We start from the raw sequence: 22,548 nt of genomic DNA on the forward strand, positions 1-22,548 counted from the left end.
CGGTTTGAGATAGATCCAGGTTGTCGTTCCCTATGTAGTCCGCCTGTACTTCCGGCTAGTTCGGTACTACAGTACCGGATTTCCGGCTGTAAGTACACCGCGTGTGCTGACGTGATGCTGGTCAGGATGAATCCTCTGGGTTGTTTTCACTTGTGTCCTAACCCAAAGGCTCGGAAGAAGCCGCTCCCACTACAGGTGACAAGTGGCCGCCATCACCAGGGCTGGATATTGGCTGGGTGTAACACGGTTACGCGATGTGGGAGCAGCCTCGAGTGCTTGACTGCACCCATTCGATCCGCTGCATTTGTGTATTTTGTATTTAAATATGCATGCCTTTGCACTTTTCTGCTACAAGTTACGGGAAACTTGGTATCTTTCAGCACAGTGCTGAAGAGAAACAATAGGTTATAAAATAGAATAGTTAGGTATATAAGCATTGTATAGGGTGGTGGTGTTAGTTAATATAAGACTTAAAAGGGAAATTAGATAAGGCTATTTTTAATCGCTTTTGTACGATAGCGTTTCCTCGTCGATACTCTGGTGTCGGAAGCATAAAGCATGCCGTAAACTTAGGTGTAGTTAGTTGGCGACTCTCGTGCTAAGTGACATATTTTATTATGCGCTGTCGTTAGCTAGTTCGGCGGATGTTGCTAAGAATTCTTGGGTGCTGGGATTTTTAAGAATAAGTAAGGCGCATGCGCGCTAACTAACAATGCAAACATGTCTTCACCACGTTAGGTTTAATTGCAACGCACGAAGCAATAAGCATGTCGCATTGCATTGCACAGCGCTGACAACTCTCAGTAATTGTGCTCATAGTACCAGCCACATAATCTAGAGTATAAGTATGTTAGCCTAGTGTAAGTACCTAATACCTTAGTATTATAAGCTTAGCTTGTAAGTTGCTGCTCCAATGACCGTCTAGCACGTGTCGGGCGTTATTTGGACTGCATCCATCGATGGGCGACCGAGCGGCCCCCGGCTGCTCCGGTCGCCCAAAGCCGTCCGGGCTTCACGCTCAGTGTACCACTTCTTTAGTCCGCGTGTACCGTGTACCGTGAGCGTACACCGCGTACCGCGGACGTACCCGGTAGAGCGGGAGACAGCGCTGGGGGGTCAGACCCGGCGAGAGAGCAGAGGGGCGCCCCCAGCTCCCCCGCTGCCCGTCATTCTGTGGTGTGTATGGCGCGGACTGAGATGCGCTGTCGGGTGTGTGTCTGTCTAGTGAGATGCTGCGTCTGTATTGGAAGACGCTGCGTTTTGTGTACTGAAGGAGGTTATGACGAGCCGGATGAGATCAGGTATGGGCACGAACACCTGTGCCACTATGTAAAGCACATACCTTGCATGGCGTTCACTACAGTGCGCATGGCTGATGATTGTGTTTTTGACGGAAAATATACCTTTTTGACCGGCAAACTAGTGAGTTTGAGTGAGCGTACGTGACGCGCCTCGCGGGCTAAGGTACCACTCAGGGTAATGTAGGCACTTTCCCTTCGTAGGCGACTGCCGCTTTCCTTCATCTCACGTCTTGCGTATTCTGTGGTTAGCGGCCGTCTGTACAGACAATTATCCGTAGTGATAGATGACTGCGTGGGACGGCTCACAGCGTACACCTATGAATCTTTGGGCGCCCATTACCCTGCGGCGGCCCGGGCCGGGTCGCCTCAGACGAGGTTCATCATCTGAAGCGAGCCCCGGGGTGGGGGCTGGACGGCGGACCGTCCCGTGGTGTCGGGGTCGTTTACCTGTTAGGAAATGGGAGATAACACGGAACTTTGGCCGCCAGGTGTCACTGTAGGCGTTCCTGCTGATTCAATTTGCGCCGGTGCCGTTCGGAGCCGTGCCGTGCGGTGAAAGTGGGTGAAATATTGAGGAAATAGTGAATCACATGTGGCATAAGACCTAAATTTGGAAGAAAATGGCTCAGTGTTGTGTCTATGGCTGCTCGGAGAATGGTGGGGTTGTATTTCCTCGCGACAAGAGGCCGAGGAAGATATGGCTCAGTGGCTGCAATGGATTTCATCCCATCAAACACTTGGTTGTGTGTCGGAAGTATTTCACCGACGATGATTTTTTGGAATATACTGCCTACGGTAAGTTTTTATGGTCATGCGCAGCTTTGTATCTAAGATATACCCTATCATTCGCCACCCGGGGAACTGGGAAGTCACCTACCGGCTACCACCATAAGTATCAAACGAAAAATGGGTCTGCTTTTCATGGAATGTTCAATGTTCATGTCCTAAATACTACAGAGGTCAACAATCATTTATTAGAATTATACTACTACCTTTATTTGTACAAGCTATTGCATGCTTCATAGACATCTCACATCAACATCATAGGTGAGGTACGTATACTTCATGATCCATCAAAGTTTAAGGCAAGAAAACACACTTCACAGTGCTATAAACAATGACATGCATTGTCCAGGGCCAGACAACAGCAGAAGAGGCTGAAGAAGGGGGTTATTCCATCTGTTACTCAGGGCAAAGTACCAGCTTCAACTGCTTCAGCAATTCGTAGGTAGGCTAGGCGCAAGTAAAAGGAGCATGGCCAGCTGTTGGACAGCTTGGTCAGTGAACGACTACAGAGCTTTATAGATGCTGTCCTTTACCTGCAGATAAGATGAATAGGTTTGTGCCTTGTGGCACTATTTATCTATAACTGTTTATCGTTATTGACATTTGAGCAATGGGCAGACACTGTCAGATCCAGACAGGATAGGAGATTCTCTGCTTTGTGATTTGGATGGCAGATGTAAGGGGATCACTTCTCAAAGTTTGTTTTTTGAAAGGTTTTTTTTATCCCACAACTCACAGACAAGTCACAAAAGTATACTTAACTGGGCAAATTGTATGTTCAATCTAAAGTGTTTTCATCTTTTGGCAGATGTTATTTGCTCAGAACCAACCAGTGGTAATAAAAGACGTGCATAAAGTTTCTGATAATGGTCTATCTCATGCCCTGTCAGGCTGTATACAGTATGTATGAAGCAGTTAATACAAATTTTATTGTTTTCACAGGTACAAGAATGGGCTCAACAGGCAGATGAAATGGAGAAGAGTGCTCCACCTCCACCTGACGTTGCTGCTTATGAGGAGTGCAACGCTGAAGGGGGTGTGCTGCACCACTGCGGGGCTATTTGATGGTGCTGTCAATATCAGCACCAAGGTTCAATGTCCAAGATCTGTTAGCCTGTCGTGATGTACGTGGTCATAACACCAGCGTTCCTTAAAGGGAAGTCCCAGCTCTCCCGCTGAATGCACTCAGTCGCTCCCTATCACGAGGGATCATATCCATGTCGGGCGTATGATTGGTCTGATCAAGACTTACTCGTTTCTTAGTGGGTTAATCGATGCCGGTTACGTACCTGTTCTTTCAGACATATTCCGTTTTGTGTGTCTCGTCTGTAGCCTGCAGAAATCGCTCATTCAGGTGGCGGGGATGTGCGCGCTCTGGGACGTTAGGCAGACTGAGCTTCACCGTCTCATGTTTATTGTACATGCCTACATTTGTGAATGGTGCTTTGGAGGGCTACATGTGTATGCTCGTGCACAGTGCATTGCTTGAAAGCTGTATGTTCTTTGGTAATCGGTGGTATTTAATGCTTTTGAGTTTTGGAGCTTGCCTTGTCGAAGTGGTTTAGCTAGAACTCTGCTATGTTTCGATGTCAGTTCAATACACCGCTGTTGACTATCATACACTGCTTCAAAAGCCATGTGTTGTATTCGCCATCGCGCAGTGACGCTCATAAGTCATGAGTTCATTGGCATGAATAGAAACGAACGAGAGTCTGTCTGCAGCTGGTTACAGGATACGGGCATGGTCTAAAGGAACTCCTACAGGGTGTAACGAAATTATCCGCACATCTATTTTTCGCCATATCTGTTCGCATAGTTTCTTTTCTGACCTTAGAAGCGAGAATATTGGATGAATGCGTGCCTCTGGTATCGGCTCTCGCCTCGGCAGTGACCTGACCTTGCGATGTGACTCTTGCTCTGAGAAGAGTCGAGTTACGGAAGGATTCATTTGGTAGTTTTCTATCAAATGATTGAAAGCTTTGGGTTCATTTGATGGCATGGCGGCATGAGCCTGAAGCTGGTCTGCCAGCAGCTGGACATCAGCAGCAGCCAGTACTGCACATCAGCCTGAGGCGCGATAATTGCCGGGACTTGGGTGACGGACGCAGCCCGGGCCGTGTTCCACGGAGCGCCGCATTGATTTCATACTTGTCACACACTACCCCTATATCTCCAACAGTATGGTAGTGTGCAACAAGTATGAAACCAAAAGCTCCAACAGCGTAGGCAGCGCTCCGTGGTACCCGGCCCCGGCCGTGGATCGGCAGTAACGCCCTTGCTGCCACCTGGTGGCCATTATTGAAAGCTTTGCTCTGTGCTCTCCCATTGTTGAATAATTGCGAGTCGGCTGTTATTCCATGGGTTGGCTGATTGGCTTCACTGGTTTAGCCAATGCGAGGGGCAGTATCGATGCTAGGCGCCTCCCCAGGGCGGGGTAAGATGTGTCGTGGGGTAAAAGATGGGTAAAAGGGATCCGCCAGCGGGCGGAGAGCGTGAGTCCGGGCAAAGTGCTGGGGAAGATGGGAGTTTAGGGAGCCCGGAAAAGTTCGGTGGCTCCAGGTTTTGGACGAGCTGACGGGAAAAACAATATGTGTTTGACGGTGTAACATTTAGCCAGATTTCATTTTCTTGGCATAGGTACAGCTGTTCACACTTCACACTGTACAACCGCTCGGTGGTCCTTGGACCCAAATTATTCGAGCCTGAGCCACGCGCCCCTCTCCGACCCGCCGGCGCCGAGTGTGACAGCTCGTGAGATTATAATGCTATCCAGACCGTCCGGGTGCCCTGCAAGAAGCGAGCGTCCCACTTTTCGTATCATGGCTGCACCGTTGTGGGGTGGCCGGCCCGATGTTGACATCTGTTTTGTGAACAACATTAGAGGGGGTAGGTAGGCTATGGTAGCCTACTACAGTAGGTAGGCCTACTGACTATGGACATCGCCGCCCGATATTGGCATGTGTTTTGAAACTATTGAACGACATCTGAAGGCTGCCGCGCATCAACGCGGCCGACGAATCGACGGCACATGACTGTTGCCGGGACATTTCTGAGTGACGTTGAGCTAGATTTTGGGCATGTTGTTTGGCGTTTGAGAGACGGGTACGGGTGGGAAAGAGGCCGGCGTAGTCGGAACTGTGCGTTGCTATCGCCTGATTGGTTGAGCCTCAAATCGGGTGACAGGGCGTATCGGCCTCCGGCAAGTATATAACCGCAGTGGGCACTGTCGCACAGCCTTGCTCCATCCTGCACCCTCACAGTTTACACTAATTGAAACCTTGCAAAATCCTATTCGCTACGCTCATCGTGTGACGGACGGGCGGCCCGGCCCGCACGCATGTACAATAATAAAGTTGATTGACGCTGCGCTTTGCAGTGCCCAGCCGGCCGCCCAGCGTCCTACATTCACGCGTGTCGGTCAGCGTCCCAGTTTCGTACACGTGTGTTTCATCATATATAAAGTCCTGTATCTGACGCCAATACATTGCAGTTCACCAGCAGCCGTCTTTACGGAAGGTAAGGGCTAAAGGCCCCGCTGACAGCACTCAATTATGGGACTCAGCGTCAGCATCCCATCCAGGTGTGCTACGTTAGGCCCTGTAAGGTCGAGCGTCCCGTGCAAAACGCCGCAATCACCCGGTGAAGACGCGTCAGACCACGCGGCAGGGGGTGCGGAGCGAGCGGGGATACTATGTGTGCGGGGGGGGGGGGGTGCAGAGGTCGACTCCGCCGCATTCTATTCATTTTTTTTTTTTGTCGCGTCGAAATGTAAAACTGGATAAAAATGGAGGCAGGTAGCCCAACTTATGGTTCCATGGAAACGTATGCGTGGGGTGTTGGGGCCGGGGGAGATTTACTGCGGTATGCGGGCTGGGACAAAAAAGAGCAAGCGTGGTGGACTTCATCTTGCACTTCATCCATTCTGAGCCTCTCGAGGGCTGATGTGGGCGTGGCCAACTCGGGCGAGTTGCGTAGCGAGAGAAAGAGAGGGAATCGTGGCTCTGGGCGTTTGGTCTGGTCTGGTCTGGTCGTCGACTGGTGCAGACGTCGAGCCCCGACTGCTCTCTTCTCTGCTGGCTCGAGCTAGGTTCCTGTCACGCAGCGATTGTCGATGGGATCACAACCCGTAGTTAAGTTAGGAGCACCGGGGTGGAGGTCTAGGTTAAATTGCGCATCATTAGGGTATTGATAGGTCAGAAATCAGCGGTATGCGGAAAGGACTCGTCGATTCGGATGTAATTCGTGCGCAGTCTTTTATGGTCTTCGGCATTCCACAGAACATGGGACTCAAACAGAACACCAAACAGTCAGCAGTAGCTTTGTTGCTCATCACATCAACGCCAAGTCCATACAAACGATACCGAACGGTGAAACGGTGCAATACATAGCTCATTCACACGGCTCGGTGAGTTCATGACGCCCCGGCGCGGCGCTGTGCCCCGCTCGGTAACACGGGGAGCACACCATCACTCGCCGCGGTTCGACTCCGCCGGCCGCTCACACACGCCATACATAGCGCAGAGAGCAGAGCAGCGACCGAAACCACCGGGTCCGACCGGGTCAGCCGGCACCAGCCTACGCAAGATCACGGCTTTGTACAGGCCGCCGGCGCGCTCGGTTCCGGGACCGCGCCGCGGCGAGATACTACATACGGCGGCGCCGGATAAAACTCGCCGCCGCCGCCGGCCGAAAGGTACATCCAGTGACTACAGGACCTCTCTGCCGCCCGGAGGTAAAGAAGCATAACTCGATTTTGGCCGAAAATGCGTTTTTGGTATCAATCGATTCAGAATAAGGAGATCCATCTGTATACAATATTCGTTTATTAGCATGGACATTATTGCCTAAGTTATATGCAATATAATTTATGCACTGAAAACAAAATAATTATTTCGGTCGTGCAACATCAGGCAAAAGAGCGCATGGTGTATAATTTGAGGAATAAAAGCGCATGTCATTGAAATAAACTCATTGAATGCAGGCAAAAGAAGCGCAATTGTTCTCATACGCTTTTTTGCCTGATTAGACGACACATGAAACAGATGCGCTTAAGCGTAGCTTCCAGTCGGCAGGAGCTACGCTCAGGCAAAAAAGCGCAAGTCGCTTCGTACGCTTCTTTGGCTGCAATGTTGGATGGCTTCAAGTGAAGTTGCGCTTTTTTTCGTTGAAATCTCCTGGAACGAGGATCCATAGCGGTGCAAATTTGCACGAGGTCGACGCGATCTCGCGCTACCGGCATTTAAATCTGGCGGGTATTTAAATCCATTTAGCGGTTAGAGGGCCTTGCATTTAGCAGGGAAAGGCTCAGTGCTTTTGAATGGCGTTTTAGACTTTGCTTATGCACCATGCCCAGAAAAGGACAAGTGCCTTATTCGTTTGAGCGAATAATTGGGGGAAAAGTGCACGTATTAGTGCAGTGGGACGACTCAAGCAAAGGAGGTTCCCATTATGTTCCGATCACGGCGCTCAAGGGTCAGCACTGTGGCGGTTCACGAGTAACCATGATCCACGGCAAGAAGACGTGGCCAGGAACTATCGTCTACAAACCTCCTGCAAGCTCCTATCTCCTGACAAGTAAGTATGGTCTTCAAATGTAGGTAGGTACTGTTCAGGGATGCGGAGCCCAACCGCCAGCCGGATATCGGCGCCGATATTTGGCTTGCAGCCGGACCTTATGCCGCCGGGACATTTTGTGAGGAGCCGGTACCGCCAAAACAGGGCGGCTCAGGTTTCGAAGTGGGTGAAAATGTAATGAGTATTTGTTTCAATTGGTATGAATATGCATTTTAACCCAAAAAACGCTGAAATGCATCTTCGATCGACTGCATCCCATCGGCCATCCTTGTCATCTACTGTCCCGAACGTGGAATGTATTCAAAATGTCAATTTTGTGTTGCTTATGTCTGTTTATGTCTTGCTCTTTGAGATAACGGCAGTTAAGGGTGTGTTTGCACTGTCAACATTTAACACATTCGTCTCAATGGGATAATTACTGTCATTTTTTTAAATATCGTCTGTGCTCTGTGGTGCGTACCGATTTTAGCACCCGATACAGGGTGTCGTATAGCTAAGTTACATCACTTCATGTATAAATACGCGTATAATAACCCATCATTCACTTATGAGCAGATAGTCTACCTAATAATTCACATTTTATGTATTTGCGTTTGACAGCAAAATGCACTGTGCATTACATAAAGGTGAAAGTGTTTTGGAAATATCCAATGTACAATTGTCTAAAAAGACCAATGTCTCGGTTTCAGAAGTCGACGAGCAAGAAATGGATCCAGCAACCCCAGAGGAAAATAGCTTCGGCGACTCAGTGGCGACCGACTCTGCGACCACCCCTGAAGCTGCCGTAGAAACCGACCCCAGAGTTGCTGCAGGAGCCAAATCCGAAGGCACCCCAGGAGGCTCCGACCCCGGAGCCACTGAAGAGACCGCCTCTGGAGCCACTGCACAGACTGACTCCGTCGTTCCGGCGGGAACGGACTCCGAAGTTACCGCAGGAATGGACCCAGAACCCACCACAAGAGCCAATCAAGGAGTCATCGCAGGAGCTAACTCCGAAGCCGCTCAAGTAACCGAACGAGGAGCCGAAGCACTCGCAGGAACTGGCCTCGGAACCAACGCGGAAGTCGGCACTGGAGCCAGCGCAGAAACTAACTCCATCTTCGAAGCGGGAACTGACCAAGGAGCCACCACAGAGACCGACTCTGGAACAACTGCAGAAGTGGACTCTGTCGATCCGGCGGGAACGGACCCCGAGGCTACTGCAGAAACGGACCCAGGCGTCACCGCAGGAACCAACTCTGGAACCGACACCAGAACAGTCACAGGCCCAGAATTGATTCAGACGACTGTGATGGAGCTGGCTACGGCGTTCGAGTACGAAAGGATTCAAACAGTAGTCACTGACCGGGAGTGCGGACCGGCTGTAGATTCGGATGGATGCGTCCCGTCATCAGCTGGATCCAATCAAGTAGCTGATGCTGATACCCTTCCACAGCTCTCCAGTGAAGAGACGGAGCTAGAACTGCCAAGTGCGACAGATGAGGTTTCAGGCCATCCTCTGTTAGCGTCAGAAGTCACCTACTGGCTGAACACAACACTGAGAGGCGATGCCGAACTGAGGGATACCGATGCCATTGCTGACCTCGCTGTCGAAAATGACATCCCGTTCGAAGCCGAGTCGCATGAGGCACCGGACAGTCGAGATGCGGGTCAATCCGCTCAGCACGAGACAACGGTTTCCGGACCAACGACAGGAAACAAAAGGAGAAACCGGAAGCCGGAGGAAAGGATACGTGCGTACGAGCTAAAGCATCCTGTGCGAGCAGCTCCTGCGCTTTGTCTCAGGGGCACTTGTGCAAACCGGTGCTCAGATCACATATCAGAGACTCTCAGATGTCACATCAATAGTGAAGTAAACCACTTGGATGTTGAAGTCAGGAAGCAATGGTTCCGAACCTACGTGAAACTGGAGAAAGCACAGGAAGATGGGAAGCGAAGGCACCTCACGTGGCATTTGCCCACTGGCGATGGTGGAATGAAGCGAGTGTGCAAACCGTTCTTCCTAACCACTCTCGGGATGAAGGACAACAACGACGAAGCAGTCAGAAATGCTGTCCTCAAAGCTGGAAGCGAAGTTGTCCCACAGTCCGACAGAAGAGGGCGCCATCCACCTGCCAACAAGATTGATAGGCAGGTCATCGAAAGTCACATCAAGTCTTTCAAGCCTGTTTCTCACCACTACAGGTACAACCATGCCCCAAATCGCCTCTATCTGCCCAGCGACATCAATGCCAGAATCATGTACGACGACTTCAATGAAAAACATCCGTCGTTCTGCTCCCTAGACACATACAGGAGGTGTGTTCAGGATTTGAACATTGGCTTCACCGTTCTAGGTTCTGAAGAGTGTCCTACGTGCAAAATCTTCCAACAACACATTCAGGAGAGCGGGCAGGAGCATGACCAAGACGGTGCGTGTGAAACGTGCAGGGCTCAGGCAGAGCACGAAACTCAAGCTCGCCGGGCTCGAGCCGAGTACAGGAACGACGCGAATCGAGCGTGGAAGGACGACGAACTGATCGTATCAGCAGATATGATGAAGGTGGTAGTGTTACCCATCCTGCCCGTGAAACAATGCTACTTTGTCCCCAGACTGGTGGCATTCAACGAAACATTCAGTGTGCTCATGCCAGCTGCCGATGACAAGAGTGAAACGCAGTGCCGGAAAGATGTGCAGAAGCGATCGTCCATCTGCGTGCTGTGGCACGAGGCCATCATGGGAAGAGGAGCTGCGGAGGTGAGCAACGCCTACTGGAAGTTCCTTGAAACCAACAGAGATTTCAAAAGCATAACGATATATTGTGACAACTGCAGTGGACAAAACAAGTGCTGGCTGTGGCTGACAACCATGGTTCTAGCAGTAAACAATGAAAACACGGCCCTGGAAAAACTGACGATGAAGTACCTGGAAGCAGGCCACACAAGCATGAGCGCCGATTCAGCGCACCAGGTCATAAACAAAAGCCTAAGGAAGCAAAAGACAACAGAAGACTTCAGCGACTTCGTCGAAGCAGTCGGCACTTCTGGAATGCGACACTGCGAGTTAGACAGGAACTCACTTAAGGACTTCCAGGACGGAGTCAGCCGACAGAAGCTGAACCTGCTGGCAAAAGAGGGCAAGCGGCCGTACCTCGCCAGCGTGAAGGTCGCGGAGACCAGGCGGGGAGACAGGCGTCTGTTCTTGAAAGAAAGCTTCGACCAGGCACACTGGAATGCGTATGACGTCCTGAAAACTACGTTTGATGAAAATGAAGCACCAGAGAAACTTGAAGGAGGAGACTCTCAGCGCGAGAAGATCGACACCATCCGCAGGGAGCTCGGACCATATATGCAGGCCCACAAGCGACAGTTCTGGAACGCTCTCAGCGCCCCCGCGAGAAATGGCCCAGACACCCCGAAAAGGCAGCTCCCGAGAAAGACGGCGGCTACAGCTAAACGTCCCCGATCAACGTAAAGATGTGGCAGGTGGCAAGTTCTGAGTCATGTCCTCAGGTCTGCACTCATGATCAATTGGTTGGGTGTAAAACCGTGCGTGCATTTGCATTAGGTTTTTGTTATTGCTGGTTTTGAAAGCGACGATTTCAGTGTTCACGCGACATGAGAACAAGGCCACAAGTTGAATGCATTTTTTTGTCATTCTAGTTTTCATTTCTTCCGAGTGTAGTGAGGCTGTCTTTTTCAGTCGACGAATCGACTGAGTACACACTCGCTTTGACAACATTCAGTTGTTTGCCTTTAGCTGCTGAATGCGATTTTTTCATTTGGTGTGAGCATTGATCAAACCAATACAATGCATTGGAGGCTGAAGTAATCGTTTTTAAGTTACATCTTTAGCAGAAATGAGTGTAATCTGTGCAAATGAAATAACAAGGGAGAGAGAAACATTTTAAAGTACTGCTGAGATAAAACTGACAGGTATGTTCTTACGTTAAATGCATCGGGTGGAATACAACATTGACGTTAATATCTATAGCGAAAATGGTGATGCTAGGACACACGTAACAATACAAATCTAAATCATCGTACGTAATAAGTCATTCATTCATTCAGGAAGTTCATTGGGGGAAAAAGCGTACAGTACTCAGTAAGCTTGCGTGTCCGTGTGGGAAATCTGGCAAAAAACCGTAAGTCACAACTTACGGTTTTTTGGCTGCCGCACATTGGTGATGCGCCTTTCTGGCTGCAGCTACTTCGTCAAAGATATACACTCCCACAGATGGCAAAAAACGTTGGGCTGTTATGCTGTCAGGCTAAATTATACATATATTTTTTAATGTTACCATATCAAAGATCAATCAAAATGCTTCAAAATGGTGCTAATTACGGGTTTGAGAGACCAACAGGGCTCACGTGAGGTACCAAAGTTCCTAAGAACTTTAAATCTGCTCTCCTGAAAAGTTTGCTTTTTGGTCATACGCTTTTTTGCCACCGGGCGGCAGCTCTACCCACTACACAGGTAACAAGCCGACTCCGCGCGCCGCACACTCGTCCAGAGACCACTACTCGGTCTGACCGACCGGGGCGGCGCTACCGGAGGACGCCGGGGGTCACTCGGACGGCAGCGCCCCGGCCTCGGCCCCGGCCCCGGCCGCGCGAGCCCGGCGGCCGGCCCACGCCCCGGCGCAGTGTGATGGTACGCACCGCCGGGGAGGCGGCGCTCGACACGGGCACGCCGGCCAGGTTCAGCAGCAGGTTGGCGCCCTCGCGCACAAAGCGCACACCGGCGTCCTCCGGGCTGGGACCGCCGGCGGCTGAGGTGATGGTGACGGGTGTCCGGGCGCTGCAACAGAACGGTGCGGGTCAGGCGGCGGGCAGACGGTGACACTGTACATCACCACTGCGACACTGGCGGTGTATGTGAGATGGACGGCAAACGGTCCTGTCATGGGGCGTTACTGGAACAGAACGGCTGTTAGTGGTGGGGAAATGATGACCATGATGATGACTGTCGCCGCCATATACCCTGTTTCAAACAGCATACGCGAATGACGTTTAAAAGCTCGCAAAGCTAGTTAGGATGTAAGATAGAGATGATAGGACAAACTGGAATGAAGTTCCATGACCCGAACAAGATTCTATAGATCCGGGCCCGTGTTTATGGTCTTGTTTGTAGCGAAAACCTGCTCCCATCACATGGGCAGAGCTGATTTCGCTGTTTTCCGCGGCGTCCTCGCCCCCCAGAATAATAATAAACTCAATTCGCATCCTAATGGCTCCGGCAGAATGGAAACGATGACCTTGACTTTCACCCATTATTTTGTGATCTTGGGCTTCGGCGAACCATCAGGCTCGTCTATAACTTTGGTCTCGGCAGCTTCGGAGGCAACCTTGACTCGATAGCTCGTCCCGCACCAACTCTGAATAAGTAAGAGTTAAGACTGTCGACAATTATGACGACAAATCTATAAAATGTAAGATACCTTAATGCATCACGACGAAGAAGATCATGATGCTAAAAGTTATACTAACACCCCCCGTACACCACTCCCCGGCAGAATTCTCGACGCCTTTTTCCCTTCACCTACACCGCTCTGACTAGCTCCCAGCACTCGGCCAGTGGCCAATCGGACGGCGACCGTCCCCGGAACAACACGACCCGACAGAGCTCACATGACCGGCTCGGGCCCGCCGATGACGAAGCACCAACAATGAGATACGGGTCTCAAAGACGCTGAACTGGCATCAACTGAGCCGGCAACGGCAGCAGAGGTAACATGACGCCCCTTTGTCTGCCGCACGAATGGCGCTCCGAGGACAAATGACGCCACTAACCCGTGGCAGTGAACAATGGGAGACCACAAGCACGAGCACGCACTACGCAGCGTCAGCTTTCGTCCGTTTGACTAAGCGCAACAATCTTAGGTCAGAAACACCATGACACGCCCGCGGCAAACCTTCTACAGTAGCTATCCAGTACAAGGAACAGGCACGGCACACAATTCACCGTTTTTTGCTGTTTTTTTTTTCAATCCAGGTTATCACTCTTTCAAACGGCAGGCTCTTCATAAGCTTCAATGAATCATGCGATTCTCTTTCCACGAACCTCTGTGAAGCCGGGTGCGGGTATCTCGAATGATGAACGTGTATATGTCCGTGTCATGTGAAACGTTTGTGTCTGTAGAACCGTGTTCGATGGTTTACAATATCGATCTTACTTGTCAAACAGTTTTACTTGGCTTACTGCATGTTTACGCATTCTTCAGTCGAAACGTGTAGTAAATACGGAATTATCAATGTCACTGATTCATGCAAGTCATCATCGTAGCAGTCAGTTTGACGTTTCCGATGGCGCGGCGAAGCGTGCGAGACATCCGCACTTCGCCCTGGCATACACTATTCCAGCAGCAGCCAATGTGACTAGGGACCACAAACCGCGTAAAGTCGGTGGGATGGCAGGACAACAACGAGGCGTCTTCCACCGGGTGTAATGTGATTGGTCGCTCGAACTGTTACCTGTTCCATTATGAAGGCAAAGTGTTGCCACATGATGCTGCCATATGCTGAGTGCCGCCCGCCCGGTTTGTTAATACAGTCGGAAGCCTGACGCTGGCGTGTGCGGGTCCGCGTGCGAGAGCCGAGCTACCGAGGGTAGCAGCGAACAGAATATGGCGCGGTCGGTGTGAAGTGTGAAACTGTGCGCTCACACCAGTGAATTTTGTGCGTTTCGATCGTTTGTGTGACGGCTCGTCGTAGCCATGAGTGATAATGGTGACGCGTCGGACGGTGACCGCGAGGATCGGAAGCCGGCAGAGTTTCAGACGCTTCTCGATCTCGTCTGCCGACAGATGGAGGCATCACAGCGCCGAGAAGACCGAGTCGTCGCCGTGCTGGAGTAGATGTCTACGGGATCACATCATCGGCTGGATGGCGGCAGCCCGGCGGCCGCTGCAGCCGGTCCCGGCGCCGGCCTGGGCGCGCCGCCGCGGCTCGCCCCAGCGGTGACCTTGACCGCCCCAGCTGGCGGCGCGCCGGCTGGCGGCGTGCCAGCAGCGGTCGGTGACCCGAGCGACCCCGCCCCAGGTCGGGGGCAAGAGCCGCGCGGCCCAGCTGGCGGGGAGGCCGCGGCCGGGAGCTCGGGTGACCGTGGACAAGGAGCAGAGGCGAGATCGCGGTCGCGGTTGCCAGCGGCGGCGACGCCGGCGCCGCGGCTCGTTTCGTCAGCTTCTCTGACAATGATGTGACTATTTATAATTGGCTCTTATCAAACTTGACATGTGTATAAAAGAGAGCAAACTCGCCCTTCCGGTTCTTTTCAAACGTCGACAGCTGATGTATAAAGAAGTATGGGGTCAACATGCGCCACACCCAGCGATAACTGACAAGTACGCGGTATTGTTATGACAGGTGTGTTCTGCCCTTTGTCTCCATTGTATATACTACTTATGTGTAAGGATAGATGCGATCTGCCTTTTGTCACCAGTGTATGCACTGCTATTTTTGTAATGACGTTTGTGTATATGTTAGGTAGCATCTGTATTATCTCATCATTGTATAGACAAAGGGATCACGAGGCCAACAACGTGACCCGCGCGTATAAAAGCCGACTGACGCGAGGTCGGTTAGGTTAGTTCAGCCAGAGGCACTGTACCGCAAAGACCTCTGCTACGAGACGGGCGGCGCAAGATCCACCGGGTCGTAACGCTAGGGTGTCCCCTGCTCGGCTATGGCTAAATAGAAGAAACATCCAACATCCGAGTTTTCTTCGGATCCGAGTCTGCTTCGACAACACCAAGAAGCACGAGGGGCGCCACGCTACAGGCGTGACTAAGGCGATAAGCATCAGCTAGAGCTGTGAGTGGTCGCGGACCGTCTGGGGGTTACAGCCAGCTGCCCTAGTAGGTACCCGGATCTACTGACCTGACGTCGTGCGCGGACAGGTGCCCGGTTTAACTGACCTGGAGGTCACAGCCCCGCCCCGGTGCCCGTTTCTACTGACCTGACGTCGTGCGCGGACAGGTCCGAGTCGTCGGAGAAGGCCTCGTCGTCGCTCAGCAGCAGCTCGCTGTGCTGGGAGGCCGCCGGCGCCTGGCGCGCCGCGTACGTGTGCTCCTCCTCCGGACTGCGACGGATCACCACCAGTTGACGCTGCACACGCGGGGAAGGGGACGTCAGAGGGACCACCAGGCACCAGCTGACGCTGCACGAGTGCGAGCAGGGGTGTCGAGCGAATGGCGCACGCGACACAGCGACAGGGAAAATAATTCATCCTCCAGAAATTCTGGCGAGAATTGCACTATTTAAAACTAATTAAAAACAAAGATTTTATCAGTTTGAATGAAAATCTGAGCGCGATTTAATGATTGATTAAGCTATAGGTAGTATTTGCCAAAACGTGTGCACCTGTTAAAACTAGCCAAAGACGTTCTAAGGTCTGGTCAGTCTCTCACTTCATTGAGTATAAAATCGTCTCATGGGGAGATATCGATGAGAAACTCAATATTAGAAGCTCTGCAACTTCGTCGATGTAGCAATTTGAAACGCACCTTTAAGGCCGCCCCACAATGGAACTCGCATGCGGGTTGCGAGTTTGCGGGTTTTAAGTTTGCGGGAATAATACTAATTCATGGAGTGATTAGACCGCTCCCTTATGGTAACTTCATGAATGCAGTGAAGCCGGTACACCTTCAGAAATTTACATATAGTCGCAATACCAGCGCAACGAACCAAAATTCGACTCCAACAAAAACCCCGCAAACTTCGCAGAACTCGCAGACCTCGCAGCGAGGAAAATCGAAAGTTGACTCAAAATCAACTTTTGGAATGCGATGCAATGTAGCTCGCAAGCTAAAAACATGCAGACTCGCTTGTCAGATAGTAGTGTGGGTCACTCAGCCTGGATTGTATTATTTGATTTTGAAGAAACCCGAAAACCCAAAAACTCGCAACCCGCATGCGAGGTCCAGTGTGGGGCGGCCTTCAGTACAACTCTTGCTAATCAGTTCATAATCTAGCACCACCAGCTTCCCCTAGAACTTGCGCCGTCGGGGCCATATATGATAAGAGCAAAGCATAAACGAAGCTGGGCTTCTAATAAATTAGACCTATGGTTCCTGTAATGTGTGTGTCTCGTTCATTGCTTCTCGTTAATTGCTTATTGTTGTTTGTCTCCGCTAACCGTCGCTTCTATTTTAGTGGGTTTAGGCTTAATTAGTTTGTAGTTCGATTTTACCTGCGTGGTGGCCCTATTTCAAATAGGCAGTTTCAACGTTCATTACTTCACTGTATCTCTGCCGTGCGGGGCCGACTTTGCCGAGTTCGCCGAGCTCCGGCCGAGACCCCACGCGCCGCTGCGCTGCCGTGCCGCGGCGCCGCCGCCGAGCCGTGGCGCCGCGCCGCCGCCCAAAGCCGGTTCGTCACGGTGCCACACATGTCCATCTTCGGAGGATTTAGCGGCGCGCGCTATTCAGCTATTTCGACTCTGCCCTGTACTTAACAAAGCTTTAGATCTGCCGTTTACATACCTGTCCATCATAGTTTAGTCACACTCAGTCAGTACCGGGTGAGCCTCGGGCAGTGCATCTCCCTCCTCCTTCCCCATTCACAGTTTACCGTGACTCTGTTGATCTCGCCCCGGGTGCCGGATGAACCGACAATCTCGACCTCCATCACCAACTGAATGGAATAGCCCTGCACCGTCCCATATAATATCAGCATTCAGCACCCATACGGTGGATAACAACTTGATAGCCGGGAAAACGCCACGAGTGTCCACTTATATCACATTCTATTGTAGGCAACTTTCTTCGGTTTTTTTTTTATCCTTTTTAGTACTACCTTTTCGTTACACAGCTGACAACAGTCATTGCACCAGCCCACACTCCGACAATGTTTATTGTTTTAGCCGGCACTCGGTTACCAGTGTTCTAAAATTGGATATTGGTTGGGTGTGCCGATGAAGAAAAAAATCTTAGGATGAAAAAAAAGAAAGTAAATAACTGCAGTATTTTTGCAAAATGGTGTAATGCCAATTTTTATGCTAACTGATAAACCAGGATTTCATGTCAGGATCTTGACAGGGTGTGGAACAAAAGGATGTGGGTGCATCAACTGTCAAGTGACAAGTGAACTGGCTGTTGGGAATACATGAAACTCTTTTCAGAGATGAAGTAAAGTTGGTCATTCATATTTTAGAGATGAAAATATTTTCCCCATTAGGTGTGATTTGCCACCAAAAAGGCTGAAAAATGAAACACTGTCGGTTACAGGTCATTTGCGCATAATGCATATTCCTTTTTTAGGCACAAGACACAACATAACACTGATCTAAATTATCTACAACACAGATATATCCCACTGACGTAGATTGTATCACGTACGCTCGACCAGCGATCACTGGAGACACGCTGGACACGCACACTCGACCTTCACCAGGGTTCTTCTTTGGGCTGTACTGCGAACTCCTGAAGATCAGGGATGATCGGAGACGATTCGCGTTTCACATCCCGACGCATGTCCTCCAGCCGACCCTCCAGCGCCAGGATGCGGCTATCTCGGCAGTCCACTGCCGCGTGCAGCTCCTGAATAGTCTCTCCCTGCTCGTTTACAAGCTGTTCCAGATCACCTAACCTTCGCTGCATAGCCAACAGCTTCTCCTTAAGCCATTCTGTGGTCCTCTTCGATTTCTCTGTCAATAACGTTGTCTGCTTTTTCACTTCTTGCTGAAGTATAAGCTGAAACGCCATCAGCTGCGCATCACCGTCCGTATACTCATCTTCCGATGTAGCAGAGTCGTCACTCTCGCTCGGCGCTCGTCGTCGCTTTGTCGAGCTGCCGTTACGATTCAGACTGCCCATCGTTGGGCCAGCGTCGCCCGGCTCCAGCTCCGAGTGCCCAGCTGCATGTCTGTCTCCCTCGGCGCCTCCCCAACTGGGAGCAGCACGCGCACTGCCTGACCCGGCCGCAGGAGTCTGAGTGGCTCCTGACGACTGCACTGGCTCTGTCACCACCCTCGCACCATCTCCTCTGATGAGGATGGTTTGGGGTTTTCGGCCGCCCGGCCTGCAGAGCTCATCTCCCTGTCCACGGCCGCGGGCCTGGTTCTGCGGAGCGCCCACACAGCCAGCGGCGGGCTGCAAAGAAGGACAACGCCGCTTTACTTGCGCCGATTAAAAGAAGTCCATACTGCGAACCGGGGACTGCCGAGTGTTTTCCTCACGTTTTATCGCTACGCCATGGAGCTCGGGACGGTTGGAGAGAGATAACTGCTGCGTTGTTGTTGGGCTGGTTGTTGGCTCGGCTCGGAATATTGCCGAAAGTAGCCGACAAAATAGCATCCAAATTACGAAGCACCGGCGCATTTACCCCAGCTGGGAACGCACAGTGCTAATCGTTTTATCACTAAATGCTTAGTCACGCCTGTGACCAATAAACCTCCACTGGTTTTCTCAGTCACTGTGGTTATAAACTGTGGGGCAAACCTCTCAATAAAGAGCCAATTAGGCGGAACACGCAACACCGACCCGCGCCACTTTCTGTGGTGGCGCCACCCATCAAATATGTCACATCCATTCAGAGTATAACTGCAGCTCCAGTAAGACACCTTTGGGGGTGACAAAACGAGCGAGCGAAGACAGTGAGCACTGCACGTGCGGAGGTGCCAAATATGATCCCAAATTGACTTATACGAGTAACCTCACTAACCGGCCCCTAACGATGTACCGAATTTGAGCGCTATTGGCCCAGCCGTTCCTCACATGACGCGACCCCTGCAGTCCTGCGCAGTGCGCACGGGCAGCGTGTCTACCGAAATATTAGGTTTGAGTGCAATCAGCCCAGTGATTGCTGAGTTGTAATAGAAATAAACTTCACAACTCTGCATTCTGCACATGACACATGCGGTGGAATTCACCCACAATCCACCTTCAGCGAGAGCAGTCTAAAAGTTGGTAGAATGGAGTACACCCCACAATAAAACCTACAACCATGAACTATCCAATAAAAACCGCAAGCCAAGCGACCAATCGGCTGCTGAGATATAAGCCTCTCAGAAGCGTAGCCGACAGGTCGGGTTGCTGAAGGTCACGTGACCGAAAATAAGCTACACAATGCTGAACTTTCAGCTGACGCGTGCCAGGCTTTGTGAAAGCATGATCAGCTGTCCCAGCCAGGCAAGAGATGGTAAGCAAACTAAATCACAGATACACTGCCGGGCCTGGCGCGCGTATACGTCATTTTTCGATCTTTTCGAAGCTGACGTATGTGCCAATTGTGTTCTACGTGCAATCATGTACTCCGTTGCCTAGGAAGACTTCTCTTCGCGCTTGCTCGCAATGACAAGTAACGGTTGTAAAAAAATATGCTGCATACGAGTACAATATTAGTTTCAGAAAACGAAGCATACTTTTTACCACTGCTCGTCACCCCGCTGCGCCCCCTGCGTACCTTGGCGATAGCAACGGCGGCCGGCTCGCCGGTCGTCAGGCGGTGAGCCGGTGACACGAGCACAGGTCCGTAGTCGTGGCCGGCAGAGTCGCGCGGCCGCTTCACCACCTTCACTGTGGACGCACCGGGCGGAGAGGGGGTCATTAGGGAGCCGAGGGCGAGAAGGGAGTAAAGCGACGGGTGGGAGATAGGAGTGGGCGCCCTAGACGACGGCTCGGAGGGGTGAGGAATGTGTCATTGGAAGGCGAATGGCACGAAGAGAAATAAGATGGTCGCTTGGGAAGCTAGAAGGGTCCAATGGTGCAACATGGCGCATAACATAATGTGAGCCTGTGGCGCACTCAAGCACGTCAAGGACCACATAGTAAAAAGTCAGAAAGTCGTCAAGACTGACAACAGATCAAAGTAACACCATATGATCTATCAAGTTCACTCTAGTCGGGCAAACGAATGACCATCAACACCATTCCAGATCAGGCAAATATTATCCACAAACGCTCAAAAGAGCGTAAGCAATATTTGTCAACGCACAAAATGTGTGTCAAAAACTATTATTCCGACAGCCCATAGCCCAGTACATATGTCAACAGCCAACGAACTGGATAGTACCACCTGCAAAACTGCCGCGCTGTGACCTCCCCCCCCCCCCCATCCCTGTCCAGCGTCCATCCGCTCACCTCGACAGCGGGCCGGGGTGGTCTCCGGCGCCGGCGGCTCCTGCACTATCATCAGCGGAGGCTCGCCGTCGGCCGGCTCATCCTCCCCGTCAGCAGCGGCGGGGGCAGCGGCGGGGGCGGCGGCGGGGGCGGCCTGGGAGCCGGCCGGCGCGGCGCCGTCGCCGTCCCCTCCACTCGACAGGAGTCGCCGCGAGAGGAGTGGGAAGAGGTCCGGGTTGGGCCCGCCATCCTCCGACTTGGGCCGGTTCTTGCTGCCCGGAGGACGGCCGACGCCTGCCAGAGAGGATGAGGGGTTACAGAGCGGCGAAACGGAGGCGGGTAGGGGATGAGCGGCAGGGAAACCAAGCGTGCAGCAATTGATGAACAGTTGGCATATTTTACATATTACATACGATACCACATGACTGAGACCAGAATATGCAGTAGTGAGCTACAAAAGGCGGACCCCTGACGGCCAAAGCCTGCTGCCGGGACCGCGTTGAACTGACCGCGGTTGCAGAAATACACACAAAGCAGACCCGCCGACAGTCCCGGTGGCGACCACTGACCTCTGCCTCGGCGCCGTGGCGTGCCGCGCTGGGCGGGTGCCGCGGGCGGCGGAGGGTGCTGTACAGGTACCGCCGCCACGGCCGCCGCCTCCAGGCTCTCTGTGGAGCGCGGGTCTCCGCCGGGCCCCGGCGTCTCTAACGGCGCCGGGGCCGGGACCGGGGACGGGGGCGGCCGGCGGGCCGGGCCGCGGCGCGGCGACTCCAGCAGCGGCTGCGGCGGACCGCTGAGCGCCGTGGCCGCCGCCGTCCATGGCCGGTAGACGGAGGCCCGGGAGCCGAACGCCGAGGGCGTCTCCTGGACGCACGGCGAGCGCTTCAGCGCCTGGATCAGGTGCGGCCGGTACAGCGGGTCCACCGTCCACAGCGAGCCCTTGCCCGGGCCCTGGCGGCCGAGTGAGCGTGGTCAGAATAGGGTCGGTGGGTCGGTCGGGACGGTGACACTATAAATCATGATGCAATGACAATAACGGGAGAGACCATGTAAAGGGTGTCCCAGAATTACCCGAACATTTATTTTCTGGCTAAAAGTACGTTTGCGCTCGATTCTAATGATATACAAGCATCATACTTTAATAAGATATCCCTTAGCTATCGAGTTTGGGAACTGTGTGCTTTTGAGGACCGGTAACGACTCGAGTCAATTATTATCCAGAGTCAAGTAAGAGTAGTCCTTTTCCGTTTTCAGCTTGAGCCGCTAATAGGCAACCATGGTGAATCAACTCCCGTTCTCAACTTTGTAAAGGGACTTTCGGCATGGTTTTTGCTGGAGAGCTTCAGCAGCTCATCTGCAAGCATGTTAGGATTGAGCAAAGCGCAATTATATCAGCTAACGAGGCCAGAGAGAGCAAGAGATAACCCTGATTGACAAGCTTGGGCTCGGCCAAAAAGGGCCATGCACCAGTTGTCAAACGGGCGGGTGCTTGTCATGGACAACAAATGTCACCGATCTAGCTAAAAACTAGCTAAACGATAGATCAGGATTATCTACAAAAGATCAGTCTACTTTGCACCACTATCTTCGACAAAATTTTGGAGTTTGGGGTCCTTCGCCTGAATAATATGCGAAAACTACGGGAAAAGCAGCGCAAATCACTACAATTCATCCCAAAAAAACATAACATATACAACAAAAAAGTATATTGAAGCACACTTTGTGGTCTAACGAAGGTATTCTGTCATTTGAACCGCCCGAAAAAGGCGTGTGTGAACGTCAAATGGCTACAACGCCCCAACAGCAGAGACGGCCAGGCACCCGTCGAAAATCAAATTGTGAGACATTTT

At 51.8% G+C, this 22,548-nt stretch overlaps 1 protein-coding gene and 1 long non-coding RNA gene across 3 annotated transcripts in view; one reads left to right on the top strand and one right to left on the bottom strand.

Moving 5' to 3' along the window:
* The first annotated feature begins 1,669 nt into the window (after positions 1–1,669).
* Positions 1,670–3,724, top strand: LOC122374570. The gene is made up of 2 exons (XR_006255252.1): positions 1,670–2,096; positions 3,030–3,724. It is a non-coding gene; the product is annotated as an uncharacterized LOC122374570 (long non-coding RNA).
* Positions 3,725–6,389: 2,665 nt separating this feature from the next.
* Positions 6,390–22,548, bottom strand: part of LOC122374569 (forkhead box protein K1-like) — a 32,167-nt gene continuing 16,008 nt past the window's right edge. For both annotated transcript variants that reach the window (XM_043353381.1, XM_043353382.1), the window contains exons 7-12: positions 21,268–21,649; positions 20,720–20,992; positions 20,043–20,155; positions 15,598–15,746; positions 12,105–12,441; positions 6,390–6,806 (exon numbers count right to left, since the gene is read on the bottom strand). In XM_043353381.1, coding sequence (XP_043209316.1) covers positions 12,189–12,441; positions 15,598–15,746; positions 20,043–20,155; positions 20,720–20,992; positions 21,268–21,649 — 1,170 coding nt within the window. In that variant the 3' untranslated portion in view covers positions 6,390–6,806; positions 12,105–12,188. The remainder of the gene's footprint in view (positions 6,807–12,104; positions 12,442–15,597; positions 15,747–20,042; positions 20,156–20,719; positions 20,993–21,267; positions 21,650–22,548) is intronic.

This window comes from Amphibalanus amphitrite, unplaced genomic scaffold, assembly GCF_019059575.1.
Source record: "Amphibalanus amphitrite isolate SeventyFive unplaced genomic scaffold, NRLGWU_Aamphi_draft 001676F_arrow, whole genome shotgun sequence".
NCBI classification, from domain to species: domain Eukaryota; kingdom Metazoa; phylum Arthropoda; class Thecostraca; order Balanomorpha; family Balanidae; genus Amphibalanus; species Amphibalanus amphitrite.